Source organism: Hyla sarda, chromosome 2 (genome assembly GCF_029499605.1).
Source record: "Hyla sarda isolate aHylSar1 chromosome 2, aHylSar1.hap1, whole genome shotgun sequence".
Lineage (NCBI taxonomy): Eukaryota > Metazoa > Chordata > Amphibia > Anura > Hylidae > Hyla > Hyla sarda.
The window spans coordinates 438,631,613-438,656,234 of NC_079190.1; the positions used below are offsets into that span (position 1 = coordinate 438,631,613).

Here is a 24,622-nt window from a genome sequence, read left to right on the forward strand (position 1 = left end):
CTGCTGAAGATAGGCGCGGTACAAGGGAGTAGGCAGAAGCAAGGTCGGACGTAGCAGAAGGTCGGGGCAGGCAGCAAGGATCGTAGTCAGGGGCAACGGCAGAAGGTCTGGAAACACAGGCAAGGAACACACAAGGAACGCTTTCACTGGCACTAAGGCAACAAGATCCGGCAAGGGAGTGCAAGGGAAGTGAGGTAATATAGGGAAGTGCACAGGTGAAAACCCTAATTGGAACCACTGCGCCAATCAGCGGCGCAGTGGCCCTTTAAATCGCAGAGACCCGGCGCGCGCGCGCCCTAGGGAGCGGGGCCGCGCGCGCCGGGACAGAACAGACGGGGAGCGAGTCAGGTAGGGGAGCCGGGGTGCGCATCGCGAGCGGGCGCTACCCGCATCGCGAATCGCATCCCGGCTGGCAGCAGGATCGCAGCGCCCCGGGTCAGAGGACGTGACCGGAGCGCTGCAGCGGAGGGAGTGAAGCGAGCGCTCCGGGAAGGAGCGGGGACCCGGAGCGCTCGGCGTAACACTCTTTTTTATATAGGACAGTCGGATCACCAGGTAGGATTTCATATGTTAATCTATCGTTAAGCAATTTATTACACATGTTGACATATTGTGGTCGATCAAGAACCACTATGTTCCCCCCTTTGTCTGCTGCTTTGACTATCAGCTCCTCATTTTTTTGGAGCTGTTGTATCGCTCTACGTTCTTCATAAGTAAAGTTAAGTCTAGATGCAGACAAAGAGGGAATTTCCATTGTTCTAATTTCTTTCGTTATCAATTCCAGGAAGACATCTATACAGGAAGCCTCTCCAATTGGTGGGAAGGATTTATTTTGTAATCTACATGTAGTAAAAGGTCCTTCCCCCTGATTCCTAGAATTGTCATCAATTAAGGACGCTAGGTCTCTTACTGCCGGGAGTTCGTTCAAGCCAATGCCAAGTTCTTGGCACTGCTTTCTATCTCGGATCTTATGGAACTTATGCCATTTTAATTTTCTTGAAAACAAATGGAGGTCTTTGGTCCAATTAAATCTATCAAAGGCCACTGGGGGTACAAATGAAAGACCACGACCAAGGACCCCCACTTGCGCCTGTGTCAAGATATGTTTGGAAAGATTAAGCACCTGTAATACTCCTTCATCCCCATCTATTTGCGGGTTTCTCTGACCCTTGTTGGATAAGGGTCCCTGTAGGGTTCTCTCTGATCCCCCCCCCTAAAAAAGGAGAGGGGCCAGAGGACGGTAAGCCAGAGGATGCCGAACCAGATGGATTTTCGTTTGGCCATTCTGAATATGGTTTCCGATTTGTGTCACCCCTACCTCTAGATGGACCTCTTCCGCGTCTCGGGTAATAGTTTCCTCGTCCACGTCTACCTCGTGATCCGGTTCTATCGTTTTCACCAGGTTCGGTATCAGATGAGGAGATGTCTGTTTCTGTATCTCGATAATTCGAGTTCCTAGAGAGGACACTATAAGCCCTGTTCTCTCTAAATTCCTGTAAATCTCTCACAAATTGTATGTGCTTACGTTCTTTTAGCTGATATTGAAAACGTTCTAATGTATTTTTTGTATGTGTTTCCTTAGTACTGAACTCTGAGTCGTCCTTAAACCTTAAAACAATTTCTCTCTGTTCTTTTAATTTGGATTCTGCTATAGATAGATAAATTTTTTCTTCCTCTAGTAATATTTCAATGAATTTAAGGGAGGTGGCTGTAGCCTCCACCTCCCATTTTTTGAGGACAGACGGAGTCCTAAGTCTAACAGCTGGGAGTACAGGAATCCTTAGTCCTCTAGGCACTATTTTGTGTCTTAGATAATTTTCAAATGCTTGGGTTTCCCAAAACGCAAGAGCATATTGTTTATAACATACAGTCAAATCTCTCAAGGCTCTTTTTAGAGATGGAGTATATTTGGGTTGCGAGAAGGTTTTTTCCGAAAAAACCTCCTTCGCCTCTGTGAGCCAATCAGCCAGGTTCGGAACTTCTGTTACCAAGCTTGCCATAACAATCAAAATATAGGAAAAATTTGCAACACTTGCATATATATGAGCCTCCAGGCGCCCAAAATTCCCAGTATATATATATCAAAAATCAACTCGAAATGCCTAATTCTCGATGCTGAGGGGGGGGGGAAAAACCTTATAAAATATAACTTTTAATATAGTACTCTAAAATGCACCACACCTTGTGATAAAGAAAAAGTGCCCAAATATCAAAGCAACACAGGAAGCAGTTACCACATGTTATGTGGATTTACAATCAAAGAGAAGCATAACTATTGCCAAATGTCACCCAACGCGTTTCTGCCACTACGTGGCTTCCTCAGGGGAAATGTATATAATATGCAATAGATAGTAATACTGCTATATAACAAAATATCATAGAGTATAAAACAAACGGTGTAGTTTGATTCATAGGGAAACACCCGATACACAGTGTATATCCCTTAATTACTATAGCTCAACCAATAGGGAAACACCCGATACATAGTGTATATCCCTATTGCCATGGTGTGGCTATCATAACAGGAGGTAAAATCATCCTTCAGGGCAGCCTGTAAGTAAAACATAAACATAGAAAAAGGTTTCAATGTGCCATCCAAATTCCATAGTTACTGGCCATTTATAGTATCAATATAAATATCTAGAGAAAAGACACATATTCACAGTTTCCAAGTGTTTGCCCGGATACCTATAATAAAGATACAGGGTCCCAATCAATATGGGAGATGCTAGTACCTGCAATACAAACAGTGCGCATCGCACCAGCTATCATACTCACACTCCTGTAGCCACACGTCCGGTTTATGGTTCTCAGATGAGCGCGCTAATCCCGCGTTGGCGGGGAGCCGTCTGTCTCTGACGGCTGCTTAGCGCTCACTGAGACCATGCCGGAGTCTGTCGTCATATCCTGTTTCCGGCCGGCGCCGCGTCATTACGCAACGCCCTCTCTGACGACTACAGGTTGCTGAATCTGACAGCGGTGTCCGTAGTAACGGAAGCGGTGTGTATTTAAAGGGCAATTCGCTTGTTTATAAATGAAGATATAGTTAAAAAAGCCTGGCTAAGTGTTAATATGCACAACAGAGGATAAAGATATCATAATATAAATAGAGCAATTAATTAGGTAATGATTATTTTGCATATGATAAGAAGATTTATGAGGAGAGGGGGGAGAAATCTTGAAAAAATATTGGGGGATTCTCCAGATGGACCCGGATTTGAGAGATGTCATCCCAGAATTCCCCCAAATCACCTTTAGAAGGGGTCGAAACATAGGAGATATGGTGACTCATAGCCATCTCACTCCTGTGGCATCGGGTCATGTGACATGGCTTGATAGAATCCCCAAACCTACAGGAAATCATCCGTGTGGACATTGTAAAGCCTGCCCTTATATATTAAAAACAAAAAACTTCAGATGTGAAGCCACAAGAAAACAATACATCATTAGAGACTTCATAAATTGCAGTACTAAAGGCATCATTTACATGGCAGTGTGTCCCTGTTCTAAAAAATATATAGGCAAGACCTTCCGAGAATTCAAGAAACGTATTCTTGAGCATATGGGGGATGTTAGACATGATCGTGATACTTCTTTGGCCCGTCACATGAACCAATGCCACAGGGATTGTCAATATAACATCCAATTTTTTGGACTTGAAAAAGTAAAACCACCTTTAAGAGGAGGAAACTTTGATCAGATGTTGCTACGTAAAGAGTGTAGATGGATTTATGAATGGGTACTATGGCCCCAGAAGTCCTGAACGACCAACTCAGTTATGCATGTTTCCTATAAATACTGCTCTCCCCCCCCAATTGGTGATTATGGCTAGGTAGGTAGAGGAGGCCTTAGTGAGCCTCTTGAGTTAGCATCACCAAGATAGAATTATCTAGGGACATTGACTAGGCCAAGTAGGAGGTACGAGAGCGGGACCGTCCTTATAAGGGCGTCAATTCTGCCTAGGGATAGGGGCTACAGCTAGAACAGGGCCAGATCAGGTTCCTCAGGGCCACATAAACCACCCCAACACCATTTATTAGGGCATCCCCCCCAACAAAAAATAGGGGGGTGGGAGAGCTTTCTATTTAAGGAAACCACTAGTTTCTTTATGTAACCTGGTCCTTTCAGATTTATTGTTACATAGTGAAAATGGTCGTCCTCCTTGGGTCCTGACCCTCTGTCAGCATATCTCCTCCAAATTGAGCATTTCTTTTACACACTATATATATATTATATATATGGTTGTATATATGTGGAGTGTGGGGAAAGTATATATCCTTAATGAGAACGAGTGGGTTTAGCGTAACTTACCTTGAGGGACCCAGTACCTGTCTCACTAAGTAAAGGGTATCTCATGCTGCACCCCCGTTTTCATGGATTTCTCCCCCCTCTCCTCATAAATCTTCTTATCATATGCAAAATAATCATTACCTAATTAATTGCTCTATTTATATTATGATATCTTTATCCTCTGTTGTGCATATTAACACTTAGCCAGGCTTTTTTAACTATATCTTCATTTATAAACAAGCGAATTGCCCTTTAAATACACACTGCTTCCGTTACTACGGACACCGCTGTCAGATTCAGCAACGCCCCCTGTAGTCGTCAGAGAGGGCGTTGCGTAATGACGCGGCGCCGGCCGGAAACAGGATATGACGACAGACGCCGGCATGGTCTCAGTGAGCGCTAAGCAGCCGTCAGAGACAGACGGCTCCCCGCCAACGCGGGATTAGCGCGCTCATCTGAGAACCATAAACCAGACGTGTGGCTACAGGAGTGTGAGTATGATAGCTGGTGCGATGCGCACTGTTTGTATTGCAGGTACTAGCATCTCCCATATTGATTGGGACCCTGTATCTTTATTATAGGTATCCGGGCAAACACTTGGAAACTGTGAATATGTGTCTTTTCTCTAGGTATTTATATTGATACTATAAATGGCCAGTAACTATGGAATTTGGATGGCACATTGAAACCTTTTTCTATGTTTATGTTTTACTTACAGGCTGCCCTGAAGGATGATTTTACCTCCTGTTATGATAGCCACACCATGGCAATAGGGATATACACTATGTATCGGGTGTTTCCCTATTGGTTGAGCTATAGTAATTAAGGGATATACACTGTGTATCGGGTGTTTCCCTATGAATCAAACTACACCGTTTGTTTTATACTCTATGATATTTTGTTATATAGCAGTATTACTATCTATTGCATATTGTATACATTTCCCCTGAGGAAGCCACGTAGTGGCAGAAACGCGTTGGGTGACATTTGGCAATAGTTATGCTTCTCTTTGATTGTAAATCCACATAACATGTGGTAACTGCTTCCTGTGTTGCTTTGATATTTGGGCACTTTTTCTTTATCACAAGGTGTGGTGCATTTTAGAGTACTATATTAAAAGTTATATTTTATAAGGTTTTTCCCCCCCTCAGCATCGAGAATTAGGCATTTCGAGTTGATTTTTGATATATATATATATACTGGGAATTTTGGGCCCCTGCAGGCTCATATATATGCAAGTGTTGCAAATTTTTCCTATATTTTGATTGTTATGGCAAGCTTGGTAACAGAAGTTCCGAACCTGGCTGATTGGCTCACAGAGGCGAAGGAGGTTTTTTCGGAAAAAACCTTCTCGCAACCCAAATATACTCCATCTCTAAAAATAACCTTGAGAGATTTGACTGTATGTTATAAACAATATGCTCTTGCGTTTTGGGAAACCCAAGCATTTGAAAATTATCTAAGACACAAAATAGTGCCTAGAGGACTAAGGATTCCTGTACTCCCAGCTGTTAGACTTAGGACTCCGTCTGTCCTCAAAAAATGGGAGGTGGAGGCTACAGCCACCTCCCTTAAATTCATTGAAATATTACTAGAGGAAGAAAAAATTAATCTATCTATAGCAGAATCCAAATTAAAAGAACAGAGAGAAATTGTTTTAAGGTTTAAGGACGACTCAGAGTTCAGTACTAAGGAAACACATACAAAAAATACATTAGAACGTTTTCAATATCAGCTAAAAGAACGTAAGCACATACAATTTGTGAGAGATTTACAGGAATTTAGAGAGAACAGGGCTTATAGTGTCCTCTCTAGGAACTCGAATTATCGAGATACAGAAACGGACATCTCCTCATCTGATACCGAACCTGGTGAAAACGATAGAACCGGATCACGAGGTAGACGTGGACGAGGAAACTATTACCCGAGACGCGGAAGAGGTCCATCTAGAGGTAGGGGTGACACAAATCGGAAACCATATTCAGAATGGCCAAACGAAAATCCATCTGGTTCGGCATCCTCTGGCTTACCGTCCTCTGGCCCCTCTCCTTTTTTAGGGGGGGATCAGAGAGAACCCTACAGGGACCCTTATCCAACAAGGGTCAGAGAAACCCGCAAATAGATGGGGATGAAGGAGTATTACAGGTGCTTAATCTTTCCAAACATATCTTGACACAGGCGCAAGTGGGGGTCCTTGGTCGTGGTCTTTCATTTGTACCCCCAGTGGCCTTTGATAGATTTAATTGTACCAAAGACCTCCATTTGTTTTCAAGAAAATTAAAATGGCATAAGTTCCATAAGATCCGAGATAGAAAGCAGTGCCAAGAACTTAGCATTGGCTTGAACGAACTCCCGGCAGTAAGAGACCTAGCGTCCTTAATTGATGACAATTTTAGGAATCAGGGGGAAGGACCTTTTACTACATGTAGATTACAAAATAAATCCTTCCCACCAATTGGAGAGGCTTCCTGTATAGATGTTTTCCTGGAATTGATAACGAAAGAAATTAGAACAATGGAAATTCCCTCTTTGTTTGCATCTAGACTTTACTTTACTTATGAAGAACGTAGAGCGATACAACAGCTCCAAAAAAATGAGGAGCTGATAGTCAAAGCAGCAGACAAAGGGGGGAACATAGTGGTTCTTGATCGACCACAATATGTCAACATGTGTAATAAATTGCTTAACGATAGATTAACATATGAAATCCTACCTGGTGATCCGACTGTCCTATATAAAAAAGAGCTTCAGTCAATTGTGCTTCGAGCAAGGTCGAGAAAGCTTATAAACGATCAGGAATATGAATTTTTACTCCCAAAAAATCCCATCATCCCCACCTTCTATGCCCTGCCTAAGGTCCACAAAGGGGTTTCTCCCCTAAAGGGACGACCAATAGTGGCAGGGATAGGAGGTGTTGCCCAAAATGTTGGGATCTATATTGATAAGATCCTCAGAGAATTCGTACAGGCCCTCCCTTCATATACAAGAGACACTACAGATCTTCTTCAGAAATTAGAAGGGATAACAGTTGAAACTGACACCCTATTAACGAGTATTGACGTTGAGGCATTGTATTCATCCATACCGCATGAGATAGGACTAAGAGCGGTAGCTTACTTTTTGGCATTCAGGGGTAATCAGTTTAGAGCACATAACGACTTTATTCTCGAACTGTTGCACTTTGTACTTACACACAATAATTTTTTGTTCAATGGCAATTTTTTCCACCAGCTCAGAGGGACCGCTATGGGGAGCCCGTGTGCCCCCAGCTATGCGAATCTCACTCTGGGCTGGTGGGAGGCCACCCAAGTTTTTGTTGAGTCTCGGGAACAATTCAGTGAGCGAGCCCTTTTATGGGCTCGTTTCATTGATGATATATTCATACTGTGGCAGGGTACTGTGGAACAGTTTGAGGAGTTTTTAAAATCTCTCAACATCAACTCTATAGGCCTACTCTTTACATATGAGTGTAATTCATCGTTCTTACCGTTTCTTGACATATTGATTCAAAAAAACAGTGACGGGAGTCTCCGGACGACTGTATACAGGAAATCGACTGCTACAAATTCACTCCTGAGGTGGGAGAGCTGCCACCCGGGACCCCTAAAAAGGGGTATCCCGAGGGGGCAGTATCTCCGCCTCAGGAGGAATTGCTCAGAAAGGGGAGACTTTGTTCGGGAGGCACAGGACCTGAGGAGGCGATTTACAAATAGAGGTTACCCACAGTATGCCTTACGATCAGCTTACCAATATGCTTTACAAACTCCCAGAGATTCACTCTTTACACCCAAAAATCGTGACACCATGACACCCACTATGCGAATAATAGCAACATTTGATAATGGAGCATCACAAATGCGCGAGATCTTGAAAAAATATTGGGGGATTCTCCAGATGGACCCGGATTTGAGAGATGTCATCCCAGAATTCCCCCAAATCACCTTTAGAAGGGGTCGAAACATAGGAGATATGGTGACTCATAGCCATCTCACTCCTGTGGCATCGGGTCATGTGACATGGCTTGATAGAATCCCCAAACCTACAGGAAATCATCCGTGTGGACATTGTAAAGCCTGCCCTTATATATTAAAAACAAAAAACTTCAGATGTGAAGCCACAAGAAAACAATACATCATTAGAGACTTCATAAATTGCAGTACTAAAGGCATCATTTACATGGCAGTGTGTCCCTGTTCTAAAAAATATATAGGCAAGACCTTCCGAGAATTCAAGAAACGTATTCTTGAGCATATGGGGGATGTTAGACATGATCGTGATACTTCTTTGGCCCGTCACATGAACCAATGCCACAGGGATTGTCAATATAACATCCAATTTTTTGGACTTGAAAAAGTAAAACCACCTTTAAGAGGAGGAAACTTTGATCAGATGTTGCTACGTAAAGAGTGTAGATGGATTTATGAACTGGGTACTATGGCCCCAGAAGGCCTGAACGACCAACTCAGTTATGCATGTTTCCTATAAATACTGCTCTCCCCCCCCAATTGGTGATTATGGCTAGGTAGGTAGAGGAGGCCTTAGTGAGCCTCTTGAGTTAGCATCACCAAGATAGAATTATTTAGGGACATTGACTAGGCCAAGTAGGAGGTACGAGAGCGGGACCGTCCTTATAAGGGCGTCAATTCTGCCTAGGGATAGGGGCTACAGCTAGAACAGGGCCAGATCAGGTTCCTCAGGGCCACATAAACCACCCCAACACCATTTATTAGGGCATCCCCCCCAACAAAAAATAGGGGGGTGGGAGAGCTTTCTATTTAAGGAAACCACTAGTTTCTTTATGTAACCTGGTCCTTTCAGATTTATTGTTACATAGTGAAAATGGTCGTCCTCCTTGGGTCCTGACCCTCTGTCAGCATATCTCCTCCAAATTGAGCATTTCTTTTACACACTATATATATATATTATATATATGGTTGTATATATGTGGAGTGTGGGGAAAGTATATATCCTTAATGAGAACGAGTGGGTTTAGCGTAACTTACCTTGAGGGACCCAGTACCTGTCTCACTAAGTAAAGGGTATCTCATGCTGCACCCCCGTTTTCATGGATTTCTCCCCCCTCTCCTCATAAATCTTCTTATCATATGCAAAATAATCATTACCTAATTAATTGCTCTATTTATATTATGATATCTTTATCCTCTGTTGTGCATATTAACACTTAGCCAGGCTTTTTTAACTATATCTTCATTTATAAACAAGCGAATTGCCCTTTAAATACACACTGCTTCCGTTACTACGGACACCGCTGTCAGATTCAGCAACGCCCCCTGTAGTCGTCAGAGAGGGCGTTGCGTAATGACGCGGCGCCGGCCGGAAACAGGATATGACGACAGACGCCGGCATGGTCTCAGTGAGCGCTAAGCAGCCGTCAGAGACAGACGGCTCCCCGCCAACGCGGGATTAGCGCGCTCATCTGAGAACCATAAACCGGACGTGTGGCTACAGGAGTGTGAGTATGAGAGCTGGTGCGATGCGCACTGTTTGTATTGCAGGTACTAGCATCTCCCATATTGATTGGGACCCTGTATCTTTATTATAGGTATCCGGGCAAACACTTGGAAACTGTGAATATGTGTCTTTTTCTCTAGGTATTTATATTGATACTATAAATGGCCAGTAACTATGGAATTTGGATGGCACATTGAAACCTTTTTCTATGTTTATGTTTTACTTACAGGCTGCCCTGAAGGATGATTTTACCTCCTGTTATGATAGCCACACCATGGCAATAGGGATATACACTATGTATCGGGTGTTTCCCTATTGGTTGAGCTATAGTAATTAAGGGATATACACTGTGTATCGGGTGTTTCCCTATGAATCAAACTACACCGTTTGTTTTATACTCTATGATATTTTGTTATATAGCAGTATTACTATCTATTGCATATTGTATACATTTCCCCTGAGGAAGCCACGTAGTGGCAGAAACGCGTTGGGTGACATTTGGCAATAGTTATGCTTCTCTTTGATTGTAAATCCACATAACATGTGGTAACTGCTTCCTGTGTTGCTTTGATATTTGGGCACTTTTTCTTTATCGAAAGGTGTGGTGCATTTTAGAGTACTATATTAAAAGTTATATTTTATAAGGTTTTTCCCCCCCTCAGCATCGAGAATTAGGCATTTCGAGTTGATTTTTGATACTGGACAAAATTATTGCCACCCTTTCAAAATTGTGGAAAAATAAGATTGTTTCAAGGATGTGCTGCTCCTTTAAACTCTCCTGGGGCAAGTAACAGTTGTGGGCAATATAAAAATCACACCTGAAAGCAGATAAAAATGAAAGAAGTTTGCTTAGTCTTTGCATTGTGTGTCTGTGTGTGCCACACTAAGCATCGACAACAGAAAGAGGAGAAGAGAACTGTCTGAAGACTTGAGAACCAAATTTGTTGAAAAATATCAACAATCTCGAGGTTACAAGTCCATCTCCAGAGATCTAGATTTGCCTTTGTCCAAGATGTTTGCAACCGCTGGAGAGTTTTGAAGTGGCCAATAATGAGTCCAGATCTAAATCCCATTGAACACCTGTGGAGAGATTTTAAAATTGCTGTTGGGAAAAGGCGTCCTTCCAATAAGAGAGACCTGGAGCAGTTTGCAAAGGAAGAGTGGTCCAACTTTCCGGGTGAGAGGTGTAAGAAGTTTATTGATGGGTATAGGAAGCGACTGATTTCAGTTATTTTTTTCCAAAGGGTGTGCAACCAAATATTAAGTTAAGGGTGTCAATAATTTTGTCCAGACCATTTTTGGTAGTTTGGTGTGATATTATGTCCAATTAGCTTTTTTTCCTCCCTTTTTTGGTTTAGTTCCAATACACACAAAGGCAATAAACATGCGTATAGCAAAAATGTGTTACTGCAATCCTTTTCTGTTAGAAATACTTCATTTTCTTGAAAACATTCAGGAGTGCCAATATTTATGGCCATGACTGTAATAAGATTTGCCAGATGTATTAAGAGGCACAAATTTGGCACATCTTTCTCACCTCCTGTGTACTTCAAAATCTATTTAGAGTTAAGACCTGAAATAGAAATTGGCATTACTTTCGCCAATTTCTAGTGTAAGTTATCTAAACTGGGTAGCGGAAAGTCCCTTCCTTTACAACTTAACTCATACCACTTTAGTGAAAAGTGGCGTAAGTAGAGTAAAAAGGTGTAGTTGCAGATTTTTTTGCAAAATTACAAAGGTGTGTGACTTTTGTGCCAGAAAATGTATACAAGGGTGATAATTTCCCCTATAATGCGGTACATGTATACCAGTTTTCTGGCACAAATTTAGAAAGTAAATCTGCCCCATTAGCTTAGGATGTGCTGATTTTATGATATATTATATATATATATATATATATATATATATATTTGCCCCGGTATTTTAGGGTAGTTGAGGGTAGTTTCTCTGCTCAACTTTTGTCCTTAGGATGGGCCAAGTGATGGTGCTCCCTTTTTCCAGAGCACAACAGCCTTGTGAACCTAGCCTAACAGTTTCTCCAACTTACCATGTGCCATCTATAACTGGTGTCTTTAGAGATGTGTAAGTGATGACACTTTAAATCTTCTGTATTGTCTCTTTAGCTCGGTGGAACCATTGGAGACATTGAGGGAATGGCTTTCATAGAAGCTTTTAGGCAGTTCCAGTTCAAGGCCAAGAGGGAGAACTTCTGCAACATACATGTCAGCCTTGTACCTCAGGTATGCCCATTATTATATATGTGTCCATGATTCTGCCTTACCAAAGACTGCACTACATTTGTCATATACATCTGACAGTATGTCAATGTATGCTGAAACCAAAGGTAGTCTTATAGTGACTCTTCGATACTTTTCTTCGCCTGCACTTTTAAGTCCTACTAAATAACAGTTTACCCACACATTTATACACATTGAGCAAACATAGGTATATTGGATTTAATGGATCTGGCGCAGTTATGTCATGGTAAACATCAGCACACCATTCTGCCAGTATGATTACATATATGACGAACATAGTGTGATTTTAGATGTGAACATAAATTTATAAGTCTGACACTATCAGGATATTATGCCAGAGTTCACATTGGGGGATAATGTAGCTGCACATCCGCTTACACCTATTACTACATCTTGGAGGTTCTCAGCATAAAGTTGTATATTAGTAATGCATAAATAGAAAAAAAGGCTATAGCACTCACCACTGTAGTGTTCAAAATTTCTTTATTTTCTTCGATGCATATTCACAGTTGCAGGGGGGACGTGATGGTGTACGGGCAGGGAAGCTGCAATCAGCGCGTCAGCTGTCGCGATGATTGCAGCTCCCCTGCCCGTACATCATCACCTCCCCGCTGCAACTGGGAATATGCACTGAAGAAAATAAATAAATTTTGGACACTACAGTGATGAGTGCTATAGCCTAAGTGTTTAGAAGATAAAACTAAGTCACTTTATCCACTATAGAGTAACTACTAAAGGAGTATTGTTAAGATTTCACAGTTGACAATGCATATCAGAGCAAAAACCAAACCATAAGGTAGAAAGAACTGCCTGTACAGCTCAGAGACAGGATTAAAAGAAGGCAGATCGGGAGAAGCGTATAAAAAATGTCTGCTGTACAGAAAGTTCCCAAGAACGGAGTAACCTCCATAATTCTTAAATGGAAGAAGTTTGGAACAACTAGTATTCCTCTGTGGGGGGCCCCCCAAACTAAGTACTCAAAGAAGAAGGGTCTTGTTAAGAGGGATTTAACAAGAACCCAATTGCTGAGCTACAAAGATCTTGTGTGCAGACACGTTCAGAAGGTCAATATCACTGTAGCCTTCACCAACCTGGGCTTTATGGCAAACTGGCTAAAAGAAACCTCTCCTCTCCTCCTAAAAGACACATGAAAGCCACCTGGAGTTATAAAAAAAAAAAAAAGCATTTAAAGGACTCTCAGTCTTTGAGGAACAAGATTCTTTGGTCTGATGAAACAAAGATTGTAGCCTCAGTTCTAAGTATTATGTCTGGAGGAAGCCAGGCACTGATCATCACCTTCTCAATAACATTCCTACAGTTAAACATGGTGGTGGCAGAATCATGCTGTGGTGGTGTTTTTCAGTGCCTGGGAAAGAGAGAGGTCAGGGTTAAAAACTCAATACAGGATGCTCTGAAACTCAGCAACGCAAATGATTTACCTTCCAACAATTCAATGACCCTAAGCACACAGCCAAGACAACACAGGTGCATCATAGGGATAACTCTGTGAATGTCCTTGAGTGGCCCAGCCAGGGCCCTGACTTTGAACATCTCTGGAGAGACCTGAAAATGGCTTCCACTGATGCGTTGTAGTTACTACAAGATCAGACACTTAGTTTTATATATATATATATATATATATATATATATATATACATATAGTGATAAAGTGGCAAGGAATGGGTGCATTTCCTTGACTGACTCTGAAGAATCCCTCACCTGGGGCCCAAGTAATCAGGCAGCAGACAGGGGAGGTCCTGTTGGAAGCACACAGCAGGAGCTGTGAGTGGCTCAAGTGACAGTGTGAACTGTGAGTAATCAGGTTGCAGGTGGCACATGTTTTAACTGGATGAGGGGAGCTCACCAGTTAGTAGACAGGGCATGTTATAGTCAGTGACCAGACGGTCAAGGACTTTATTTTGTTCCTGTTTTATGTTTTTTTTTTTTTTTAACCTGAAACCTGTATAAATAAAGCTGGCGAGGTGCCAGACTTGTATGCTGAACTGTTGTCTGGTGAGTTATTGTGAGGAAACGTGCTCAGTGGCAAGTGACCAGGATGATCCCAGAGCTGTCCCCGAGGACGGTTCCTCACATTTGGTGGAGGATGCGGGCATCACGTTGACAATGGCAACCCGTTGCCAAGGGAAACCAACGGGTGAGTTGGAGAGGAGCTGTTGCAAGGAGCAACCCCCTTCAAGATTGCAAGTCGGATGAGCCCAGCAGAGGAGTACAAGCACAGGACAGAGACTGTGGAGGAACATTGCTAGGGGAAAAGGGACAACATCGGCACGCCATTGCTGGGGGCAACCGATGTGGGCCACAACCGGTGTTTGCCGGGATGAAGCCGAGGTCCCGTGAGTTGTTGATGGGCGGAATCCCACTGTGGGTGGACTTGGATGGTCGTAAGACTATGTCTCGGATAAGGCCGGAGGTAATTGCGTGTGTGAAATCCCGACTGGAGACCAGTAAGACTGTTCAAGTTACATTTGAAGCCTCTTTTGGGACAGTGAACCATGTGTTGGAGGTTTGTGCAGGACTTACGGGGAAAATTGTTCTGGGCAGAGACTTTCTGTACTTTTGGGAGTTGTGGGATGCCGAGAGTGCGCCAGAAATTCTGCACCCAAGGAATCCGTATTTAGTAAGGACTGAGGTGTCTTTGCGGGACTGTGTCATAAATTGTGAACCCATGCAGGAAAATACTGTTTTTGTTGAAAAACTTGTGATGATGTGTTCCGATGTAAAGAGTTCTATTCCCACCTCTAGCAGGACAAAAGAAAACCTGTGTGAGCTGGCAATAGATTGTAACCAGGTGATGGTTTTGTTAGACCATAATAGTGTGATAAGTCTGGTAAAGACCAGCTACATAAAGCCAGACCCCACTATAATGTCTATGCAAGCTGGAATTTGGGGTTATAAAATGGTTGATGTATGTATTTCTTCTCCCTATGGTACTATAGATCACAAGGTTGCAATAGAGCCTTCCTTGGAGTATGAGGTAGTACTGGAGAAGGATTTTCAGTTTTTCCGATACTTGTGGGAAGATAGTCAGGTGACTAGAGCAGGAACACCTGATAGGCTCACAACACTTGACTTGCACCATACAACAGGGGAAAGAAACTCTGCAGAGGCTGAGGACAGGGAGTGTATGCAGATCCTAGGTGTATGTCAGGTGGGAGTGGGCCAGACCACTAGGGGAGCTGAAGAGCAGTCCGCAAGTCAAGCTAGGGAGTAGGCTATGGAAAAATCAAAATCGTGGAAGAAAGGATCAGTGGAGCTGGATGCTGCGTTTACAGGCACAGACGGAGACCTATGTAAACAAGATGAAGAAGAATCACCTCGAGTGTCTGACAGAGGACAAGATAATGACTTAAGGCCCAACAGCGAGAGTGAGGAGGCCGCTATCAGTAAAAGGTCTCGGAAATGAAGAGCTGATCTGGGGAAGAATCTGGAGCAGATCCAGGTTTTGGAAGAAACCCTACAGTTGGTTTCTATGAAGTTTTCTGAAACAGAAGAAGAGGTACAGTGTATGACAGAGGAGAGGGACAAAGTGCTTGCAGACTTCGAGAGTGAGCAGGAAGCGAAGTGTCCACTGGAAAAAGTCACGAAGCACCACAAAAGTGACATTGTAGCTCTGCAGGATGAACTGTCCTGCTCCCAGAGTCTGGTGACCTGCCAGAAGAATAAAGTGGAGAGTCTGGCCAAACAGGTTACCTTCCTGACAGAAGAAGTGAGTCTTCTGCATAGTGCATATCACGCTCTACGGTGTGACTACAATTCTAGGCTGGTTGCCATAGAGGATCTGGAATGAGAGAAAGTTCTGCTGGCGCACAACATTCAGAGCCTGGAAGAGCAGAACGAAAAGCGCAGGTCACACACGAAGGACACACGCAACTGCCTTGGTTTTGCTGGGAGCGCAACTCCATGAGCAAGAGGCTGTGCTACCGGACAATGAGCAGTTGAGGAAACAATTGCTGTCTTCGGAAGACATCAGGGACTTGACAGAGTTGCTTGATAGTGAGATGATGAAGTCCGCTAAGCTCCAGAGTAAGCAGCGAAAATATGAGAAGATGGAAGAGGACCGGAAAGTCCTAAAAGAGAGCAGAGACCAAGCTATGGTGGAATTGGCTCAAGAACGGCTTTTGACGAAAAACCTACTTGATAGTAGATAGAGTTTAGAAGTCCTCTAAAGCTAAGATTGAGGTGAAGCCCTGTAAGAAGCCCTCTCAAACTAAGATTGAGGTGAAGCTGTATGAGAAGTCCCCTGAAGCTAGGACTGACAGGCACAGGTGCTCTATCCCGGTGGTCTGAACAAAGGGGGGGGGGTTAGGGATATGTGATAAAGTGGCAAGGAAAGGGTGCATTTCCTTGGCTGACTCTGAAGAATCCCTCACCTGGGGCCTAAGTAATCAGGCAGCAGACAGGGGAGCTGCTCAAAAGGAAGAGGCTCAATCTGATCTGGGCTCTCCCTTGGAAACAGCAGGTCGCTGTAAGGGGGAGACAGGGGGCCCTGTTGGAAGCACACAGAAGCTGTGAGTGGCCCAAGTGACAGTGTGAACTGTGAGTAATCAGGTTGCAGGTGGCACATGTTTTAATTGGATGAGGGGAGCTTACCAGTTAGTAGACAGGGCATGTTAAGAGTTGTCAGTGACCAGACGGTCAAGGACTTTATTTTGTTCCTGTTTTATGTTTTGTTTTACCTGCAACCTGTATAAATTAAGCTGGCGAGGTGCCAGACTTGTATGCTGAACTGTTGTCTGGCGAGTTATTGCGAGGAAACGTGTCCAGTGGCAAGTGACCAGGACGATCCCAGAGCTATCCCCAAGGACGGTTCCTCACAATATATATATATATTTTTTATAGTTAAAAATAAGATAAAAACGTAAACAACATATATATGAACTGATATGAAGGGATGTGGTCCTGCTGTGTGGCACCTAATATACTGCAATATAGCTTTTGTCTCTTTGTTTATGTGCAATAAAAGAATTGTTAAATTGGTACTAGAAATTTTTTATTTTTTGCTATACCTTACTGCAAAAGAGAGCTATGAACAGGGTCAGTAAAGCGCAGGATTACAGCGAAGTCTATGGAGCTGTGCTGGATAGCCACCGCAATGTATTACACATAATATGAAGTGTCTTACCTGCGTTGGGTGAATAATTCACAACCATCCCTTGTTTATTGGAAGGAGGAAGAAGCTGTACTGTCTCAGTAAATGACGTCTAGAGTGTCTGCAGCTACTTTCTGATATTGCACTCAATTTATCTTTATAATACGTTTTGAGAGACCACATCTTTTATATACAATCTCAAGCACAAACCCATTTACTTCAAAGCTTCAGGTATTAAAGTCTTTTAATCCCAAAACTTTGAAAGTTAGAAGTCTCTTGAGTACCAGGGTCAATTGATCTAGTAATCGAAAAGGAAAGAAGTCAATCCTTTAGAGTATTCAAAAAGCAGAAACCACAACCCAGTGCATGCCAGTTCCCGTTTGATAATATTGATTATGCCAGCCTGTTTGTAAATATGCAGCAACTGTGCTTTAATCTTTAGTGCTAATGATTCTATTAGGTGCCATGTAAGGGGCCACGAGACAACATTGGTACTTGTGAAATGAGAAAATTATTTGACATTGATGACTTCTCAAATGAATTGTAAAGATTACGTATGTAATTTTTTTTTACATTTGTAAGTGGTTACCTTCAATTTGGAGTTTGCAATCTTTATACTTTAAATTTATTTTCCCTAGAATTCAGTTTGCAGTCAGCTTCTAGGTTTAGACTTTTCTTGTCATTTTAGGCAGTAGTGTAGCCTAAAGCTTGCTCACAACCTTTTCCCCTGCCTACTTGAGGATCTGTCCTAGGCAACGGACCCCCAACTTTTTGACTTTCCGTACACTTAGTAATTGCCGGATGTCAGAATAGTCAGACAAACCAGATCAGAAACTGTCAGACACATCAGGCACAAAGTCAGCTGAGACATGGTTAACCAGAGAACAGACAGTAAAAAACAAACACACAAGCAAGCAAATCGCGCAAGCAAAGATCAAAAGCGGACTGAGCAATAAAGTGCAAAATCACAAATACAAGGAATAGTAAGGCACGACCAATGGTCAGGAGAACAGAATTAACAGGCAGAGTATAAATCCTCCTTACATTTTAAAAATCATAACCCTTTCAATTTTCCACCTAAAAATCCATATTATGGCTTATTTTTTGCGTCGCCAATTCTACTTTGCAGTGACATTAGTCATTTTAGCCAAAAATGCACGGCAAAACGGAAAAAAAAATAATTGTGCAACAAAATCGAAGAAAAAACGCCATTTTGTAACTTTTGGGGGCTTCCGTTTCTACTCAGTGCATATTTCGGTAAAAATTACACCTTATCATTATTCTGTAGGTCCATACGGTTAAAATGATACCCTACTTATATAGGTTTGATTTTGTCGCACTTCTGGAAAAAATCATAACTACATGCAGGAAAATTTATACGTTTAAAAATGTCATTTTCTGACCCCTATAACTTTTTTATTTTTCCACGTACAGGGCGGTATGAGGACTCATTTTTTGCGCCGTGATCTGAAGTTTTTATCGGTATGATTTTTGTTTTGATCGGACTTTTTGATCACTTTTTATTCATTTTTTAATGGTATAAAAAGTGACCAAAAATGCGCTTTTTTGACTTTTGAATTTTTTTGCGTGTACGCCATTGAACGTGCAGTTTAATTAATGATATATTTTTATAGTTCGGACATTTACGCACGCGGCGATACCACATATGTTTATTTTTATATTTTTTTTACACTGTTTTATTTTTTTTATGGGAAAAGGGGGGTGATTCAAACTTTTATTAGGGAAGGGGTTAAATGACCTTTATTAACACTTTTTTTTTAACATTTTTTTTGCAGTGTTATAGGTCCCATAGGGACCTATAACACTGCACACACTGATCTTTTACACTGATCACAGGCGTGTATTAACACGCCTGTGATCAGTGTTATCGGCCTGGATCTCAGGCACAGAGCAGTCATTCGCCGATCGGACACCTCAAATGCACATGGACAGGGGGCTTACAGCGAGTATCAGGCTGCAGTTTGCGATGCAGCTAATTTTGCGCGGCAGCTCAAATTCGCAGCGGGAAAATCGCTGTAACCCCCCACCCGTGTGACTGTACCCTAAAAACACTACACTACCACAAAATAAAATAAAAAGTAAAAAACAGTACATATACACATACCCATACACAGCCCCCCTCCCCTCCCCAATAAAAATGAAAAACGTCTGGTACGCCACTGTTTCCAAAATGGAGCCTCCAGCTGTTGCAAAACAACAACTCCCAGTATTGCCGGACAGCCGTTGACTGTCCAAGCATGCTGGGAGTTTTGCAACAGCTGGAGGCACCCTGTTTGGGAATCACTGGCGTAGAATACCCCTATGTCCACCCCAATGCAAATCCCTAATTCAGGCCTCAAATGCACATGGCACTCTCACTTTGGAGCCCTGTCGTATTTCAAGGCAACAGTTTAGGGTCACATATGGGGCATCGCCGTACTCGGCAGAAATTGCCTAACAAATTTTGGGGGGGTTTTCTCCTTTCACCCCTTATGAAAAGGTGAAATTGTGGTCTACACCAGCATGTTAGTGTAAAAAAAAATTTTTTTTACACTAACATGCTGGTGTTGTCCTATATTTTTCATTTTGACAAGAGGTAAAAGGGAAAAAAGCCCCCCACAATTTGTAATGCAACTTCTCCCGACTACGGAGATACCCCATATGTGGGCGCAAAGTGCTCTGGGGGCGCACAACAAGGCTCAGAAGGGAGAGTGCACCATGTACATTTGAGGTGATTTGCACAGGGGTGGCTGATTGTTACAGCGGTTTTGACAAACGCAAAAAAAAAAAATAACCCCACATGTGACCCCATTTCGGAAACTACACCCCTCACGGAATGTAATGAGGGGTGCAGTGAGAATTTACACCCCACTGGTGTCTGACAGATCTTTGGAACAGTGGGCTGCGCAAATTAAAAATTTTGTACAGCCCACTGTTCCAAAGATCTGACAGACACCAGTAGGGGGTAAATGCTCACTGTACCCCTTGTTACGTTCCTCAAGGGGTCTAGTTTCCAAAATGGTATGCCATGTTGGTGTTATTTTGCTGTCCTGGCACCATAGGGGCTTCCTAAATGCGACATGCCCCCCGAGCAAAATTTACTCTCAAAAAGCCAAATATGACTCCTTCTCTTCTGAGCATTGTAGTTTGCCCGTAGTGCGCTTCAGGTCAACTTATGGGGTACCTCCATACTCGGAAGAGATGGGGTTACAAATTTTGGGGGGTATTTTCTGCTATTAACCCTTGCAAAAATGTGAAATTTGGGGGGGAAACACACATTTTAGTGAAAATTTTTTATTTTGTTTTACGTATGCAAAAGTCGTGAAACCCCTGTGGGGTATTAAGGCTCACTTTATTCCTTGTTACGTTCCTCAAGGGGTCTAGTTTCCAAAATGGTATGGCATGTGGGTATTTTTTGTTGTCCTGGCACCATAGGGGCTTCCTAAATGCGACATGCCCACGAGCAAAATTTGCTCTCAAAAAGCCAAATATGACTCCTTCTCTTCTGAGCATTGTAGTTCGCCCATAGTGCACTTCATGTCAACTTATGGGGTACCTCCATACTCAGAAGAGATGGGGTTACACATTTTGGGGGCTATTTTCTGCTATTAACCCTTGCAAAAATGTGAAATTTGGGGGGAAGCACACATTTTATTGAAATTTTTTTAATTTTTTTTACATATGCAAAAGTCGTGAAACACCTGTGTCACGATTCGGCTGGCAGGAGGTGGATCCTCTGTGCCAGAGAGGGATTGGCGTGGACCGTGCTAGTGGACCGGTTCTAAGTTACTACTGGTATTCACCAGAGCCCGCCGCAAAGCGGGATGTTCTTGCAGCGGCGGTAGTAACCAGGTCGTATCCACTAGCAACGGCTCAACCTCTCTGACTGCTGAAGATAGGCGCGGTGCAAGGGAGTAGACAAGAGCAAGGTCGGACGTAGCAGAAGGTCGGGGCAGGCAGCAAGGATCGTAGTCAGGGGCAACGGCAGGAGGTCTGGAACACAGGCTAGGAACACACAAGGAAACGCTTTCACTGGCACGATGGCAACAAGATCCGGCGAGGGAGTGCAGGGGAAGTGAGGTATACATAGGGAGTGCACAGGTGAACACACTAATTGGAACCACTGCGCCAATCAGTGGCGCAGTGGCCCTTTAAATCGCAGAGACCCGGCGCGCGCGCGCCCTAGGGAGCGGGGCCGCGCGCGCCGGGACAGGACCGACGGAGAGCGAGTCAGGTACGGAAGCCGGGGTGCGCATCGCGAGCGGGCGCCACCCGCTTCGCGAATCGCATCCCGGCTGGAGGCGGTATCGCAGCGCACCCGGTCAGTGGATCTGACCGGGGCGCTGCCGTAGCGAGGATGTTGCGAGCGCTCCGGGGAGGAGCGGGGACCCGGAGCGCTCGGCGTAACAGTACCCCCCCCCTTGGGTCTCCCCCTCTTCTTGGAGCCTGAGAACCTGAGGACCAGACTTTTATCTAGGATATTGTCCTCAGGTTCCCAGCATCTCTCTTCAGGACCACAGCCCTCCCAGTCAACCAAAAAAAAAGTTTTTCCTCTGACCTTTTTGGAGGCCAGTATCTCCTTTACGGGAAAGATGTCCGAAGAACCGGAGACAGGAGTGGGAGAAATAAGTTTAGGAGAGAAACGGTTGATGATGAGTGGTTTAAGAAGAGAGACATGAAAGGCATTAGGAATACGAAGAGAAGGAGGAAGAAGAAGTTTGTAAGAGACAGGATTAATTTGGCACAAGATTTTGAAAGGACCAAGATAGCGTGGTCCCAATTTGTAGCTGGGAACACGGAAGCGGACATATTTAGCGGAGAGCCATACCTTGTCTCCGGGAGAAAAAATGGGGGGAGCTCTTCTTTTCTTATCGGCAAACTTTTTCATGCGCGATGAAGCCTGTAAGAGAGAATTTTGGGTCTCTTTCCATATGGTGGAAAGATCACGAGTTATTTCATCCACAGCGGGCAAACCAGAGGGCAAGGGAGTAGGGAGGGGGGGAAGAGGGTGACGGCCGTACACCACGAAAAATGGGGATTTGGAAGAAGATTCAGAGACTCTGAAGTTGTACGAGAATTCGGCCCATGGTAGAAGATCTGCCCAGTCATCCTGGCGGGAGGAAACAAAATGCCGTAAATAATCACCCAGGACCTGGTTAATTCTTTCTACTTGCCCATTGGATTGAGGATGATAAGCAGAAGAAAAGTTTAATTTAATCTTGAGTTGTTTACAGAGAGCCCTCCAGAATTTTGACACGAATTGGACGCCTCTATCCGAGACGATCTGCGTGGGCAACCCGTGAAGACGAAAAATGTGTACAAAAATTTTTTGCCAACTGAGGCGCTGAAGGAAGTCCAGGAAGAGGAATAAAATGTGCCATCTTAGAAAATCGATCAACGACCACCCAAACAACAGTGTTGCCACGGGATGGAGGTAAGTCTGTAATAAAGTCCATACCAATCAGAGACCAAGGCTGTTCGGGGACAGGCAGAGGATGAAGGAGACCAGCAGGCTTCTGGCGAGGAGTCTTATCCCGGGCACAGACAGTGCAGGCCCGCACAAAATCAACAACATCCGTCTCCAGAGTCGGCCACCAATAGAAACGAGAGATGAGTTGCAAGGATTTCTTGATGCCCGCATGGCCTGCGAGGTGGGAGGAGTGACCCCATTTGAGGATTCCGAGGCGTTGGCGTGGAGAGACGAAGGTCTTCCCTGGAGGAGTTTGCCTGATGGAGGCTGGAGAGGTGGAGATCAGGCAGTCAGGAGGAATGATGTGTTGCGGAGAGAGCTCTACTTCCGAGGCATCCGAGGAACGAGAGAGAGCATCGGCCCTAATGTTCTTGTCGGCAGGGCGAAAGTGAATTTCAAAATTAAACCGGGCAAAGAACAGAGACCACCTGGCCTGGCGAGGATTCAGCCGTTGGGCAGACTGGAGATAGAAGAGATTCTTGTGATCGGTGTAAATAATAACTGGAAATTTAGATCCCTCCAGCAGATGCCTCCATTCCTCAAGTGCTAATTTAATGGCCAGTAGCTCTCGATCCCCGATGGAGTAGTTCCTCTCCGCCGGAGAGAAGGTCCTAGAAAAAAAACCACAAGTAACAGCATGCCCAGAAGAATTTTTTTGTAGAAGAACCGCTCCAGCTCCTACTGAGGAGGCATCAACCTCCAATAGGAAGGGTTTAGATGGGTCAGGTCTGGAGAGCACGGGAGCAGAAGAAAAGGCAGACTTGAGCCGTTTAAAGGCGTCTTCCGCTTGAGGAGGCCATGACTTAGGATTGGCATTCTTCTTGGTTAAAGCCACTATAGGAGCCACAATGGTGGAAAAATGTGGAATAAATTGTCTGTAATAATTGGCGAACCCCAAAAAACGTTGGATAGCACGGAGTCCGGAGGGGCGTGGCCAATCTAAGACGGCAGAGAGTTTGTCTGGGTCCATTTGTAGTCCCTGGCCAGAGACCAAGTATCCTAGGAAAGGAAGAGATTGACATTCAAACAGACATTTCTCCATTTTGGCATAAAGTTGATTGTCTCGAAGTCTCTGAAGAACCATGCGGACATGCTGGCAATGTTCTTCTAGGTTGGCAGAAAAAATCTGAATATCGTCCAGATACACAACAACACAGGAATATAAGAGATCACGAAAAATTTCATTAACAAAGTCTTGGAAGACGGCAGGGGCGTTGCACAGGCCAAAGGGCATGACCAGATACTCAAAGTGTCCATCTCTAGTGTTAAATGCCGTTTTCCATTCGTCCCCCTCCCTGATGCGGATGAGATTATAAGCACCTCTTAAGTCCAGTTTGGTAAAGATGTGGGCACCTTGGAGGCGATCAAAGAGTTCAGAGATAAGAGGTAGAGGGTAGCGGTTCTTTAACGTGATTTTATTAAGTCTGCGGTAGTCAATGCAAGGACATAGGGAGCCATCTTTTTTGGACACAAAGAAAAATCCAGCTCCGGCAGGAGAGGAGGATTTGCGGATAAACCCCTTTTTTAAATTTTCCTGGATGTACTCCGACATAGCAAGAGTCTCTGGGGCGGACAGAGGATAAATTCTGCCCCGGGGTGGAGTAGTGCCCGGGAGGAGGTCAATAGGACAGTCATAAGGCCTGTGAGGAGGTAGAGTCTCAGCTTGTTTTTTGCAAAATACGTCAGCATAGTCCATATAGGCCTTAGGGAGACCGGTTACAGGGGGAACCACAGGGTCACGGCAGGGAGTACTGGGAACCGGTTTAAGGCAGTCCTTGAAACAAGAGGTACCCCAGCTCTTGATCTCCCCTGTGGACCAATCCAGGGTTGGGGAATGGCGTTGAAGCCACGGTAGTCCAAGGAGAATTTCGGAAGTGCAATTGGGGAGGACCAAAAACTCAATTTTTTCATGATGAGGTCCGATGCACATTAGGAGGGGCTCCGTGCGATAACGTATGGTACAGTCCAATCTTTCATTGTTAACACAATTGATGTAGAGGGGTCTGGCGAGACTGGTCACCG

At 43.9% G+C, this 24,622-nt stretch overlaps 1 protein-coding gene across 4 annotated transcripts in view; it reads left to right on the forward strand.

Annotated features, from left to right (window-relative positions):
* CTPS2 (CTP synthase 2) overlaps nucleotides 1-24,622 on the forward strand; it is a 358,316-nt gene that overhangs the window by 67,426 nt on the left and 266,268 nt on the right. For all 4 annotated transcript variants that reach the window (XM_056559224.1, XM_056559228.1, XM_056559225.1 and 1 more), the window contains exon 6: nucleotides 11,886-12,002. In XM_056559224.1, coding sequence (XP_056415199.1) covers nucleotides 11,886-12,002 — 117 coding nt within the window. The remainder of the gene's footprint in view (nucleotides 1-11,885; nucleotides 12,003-24,622) is intronic.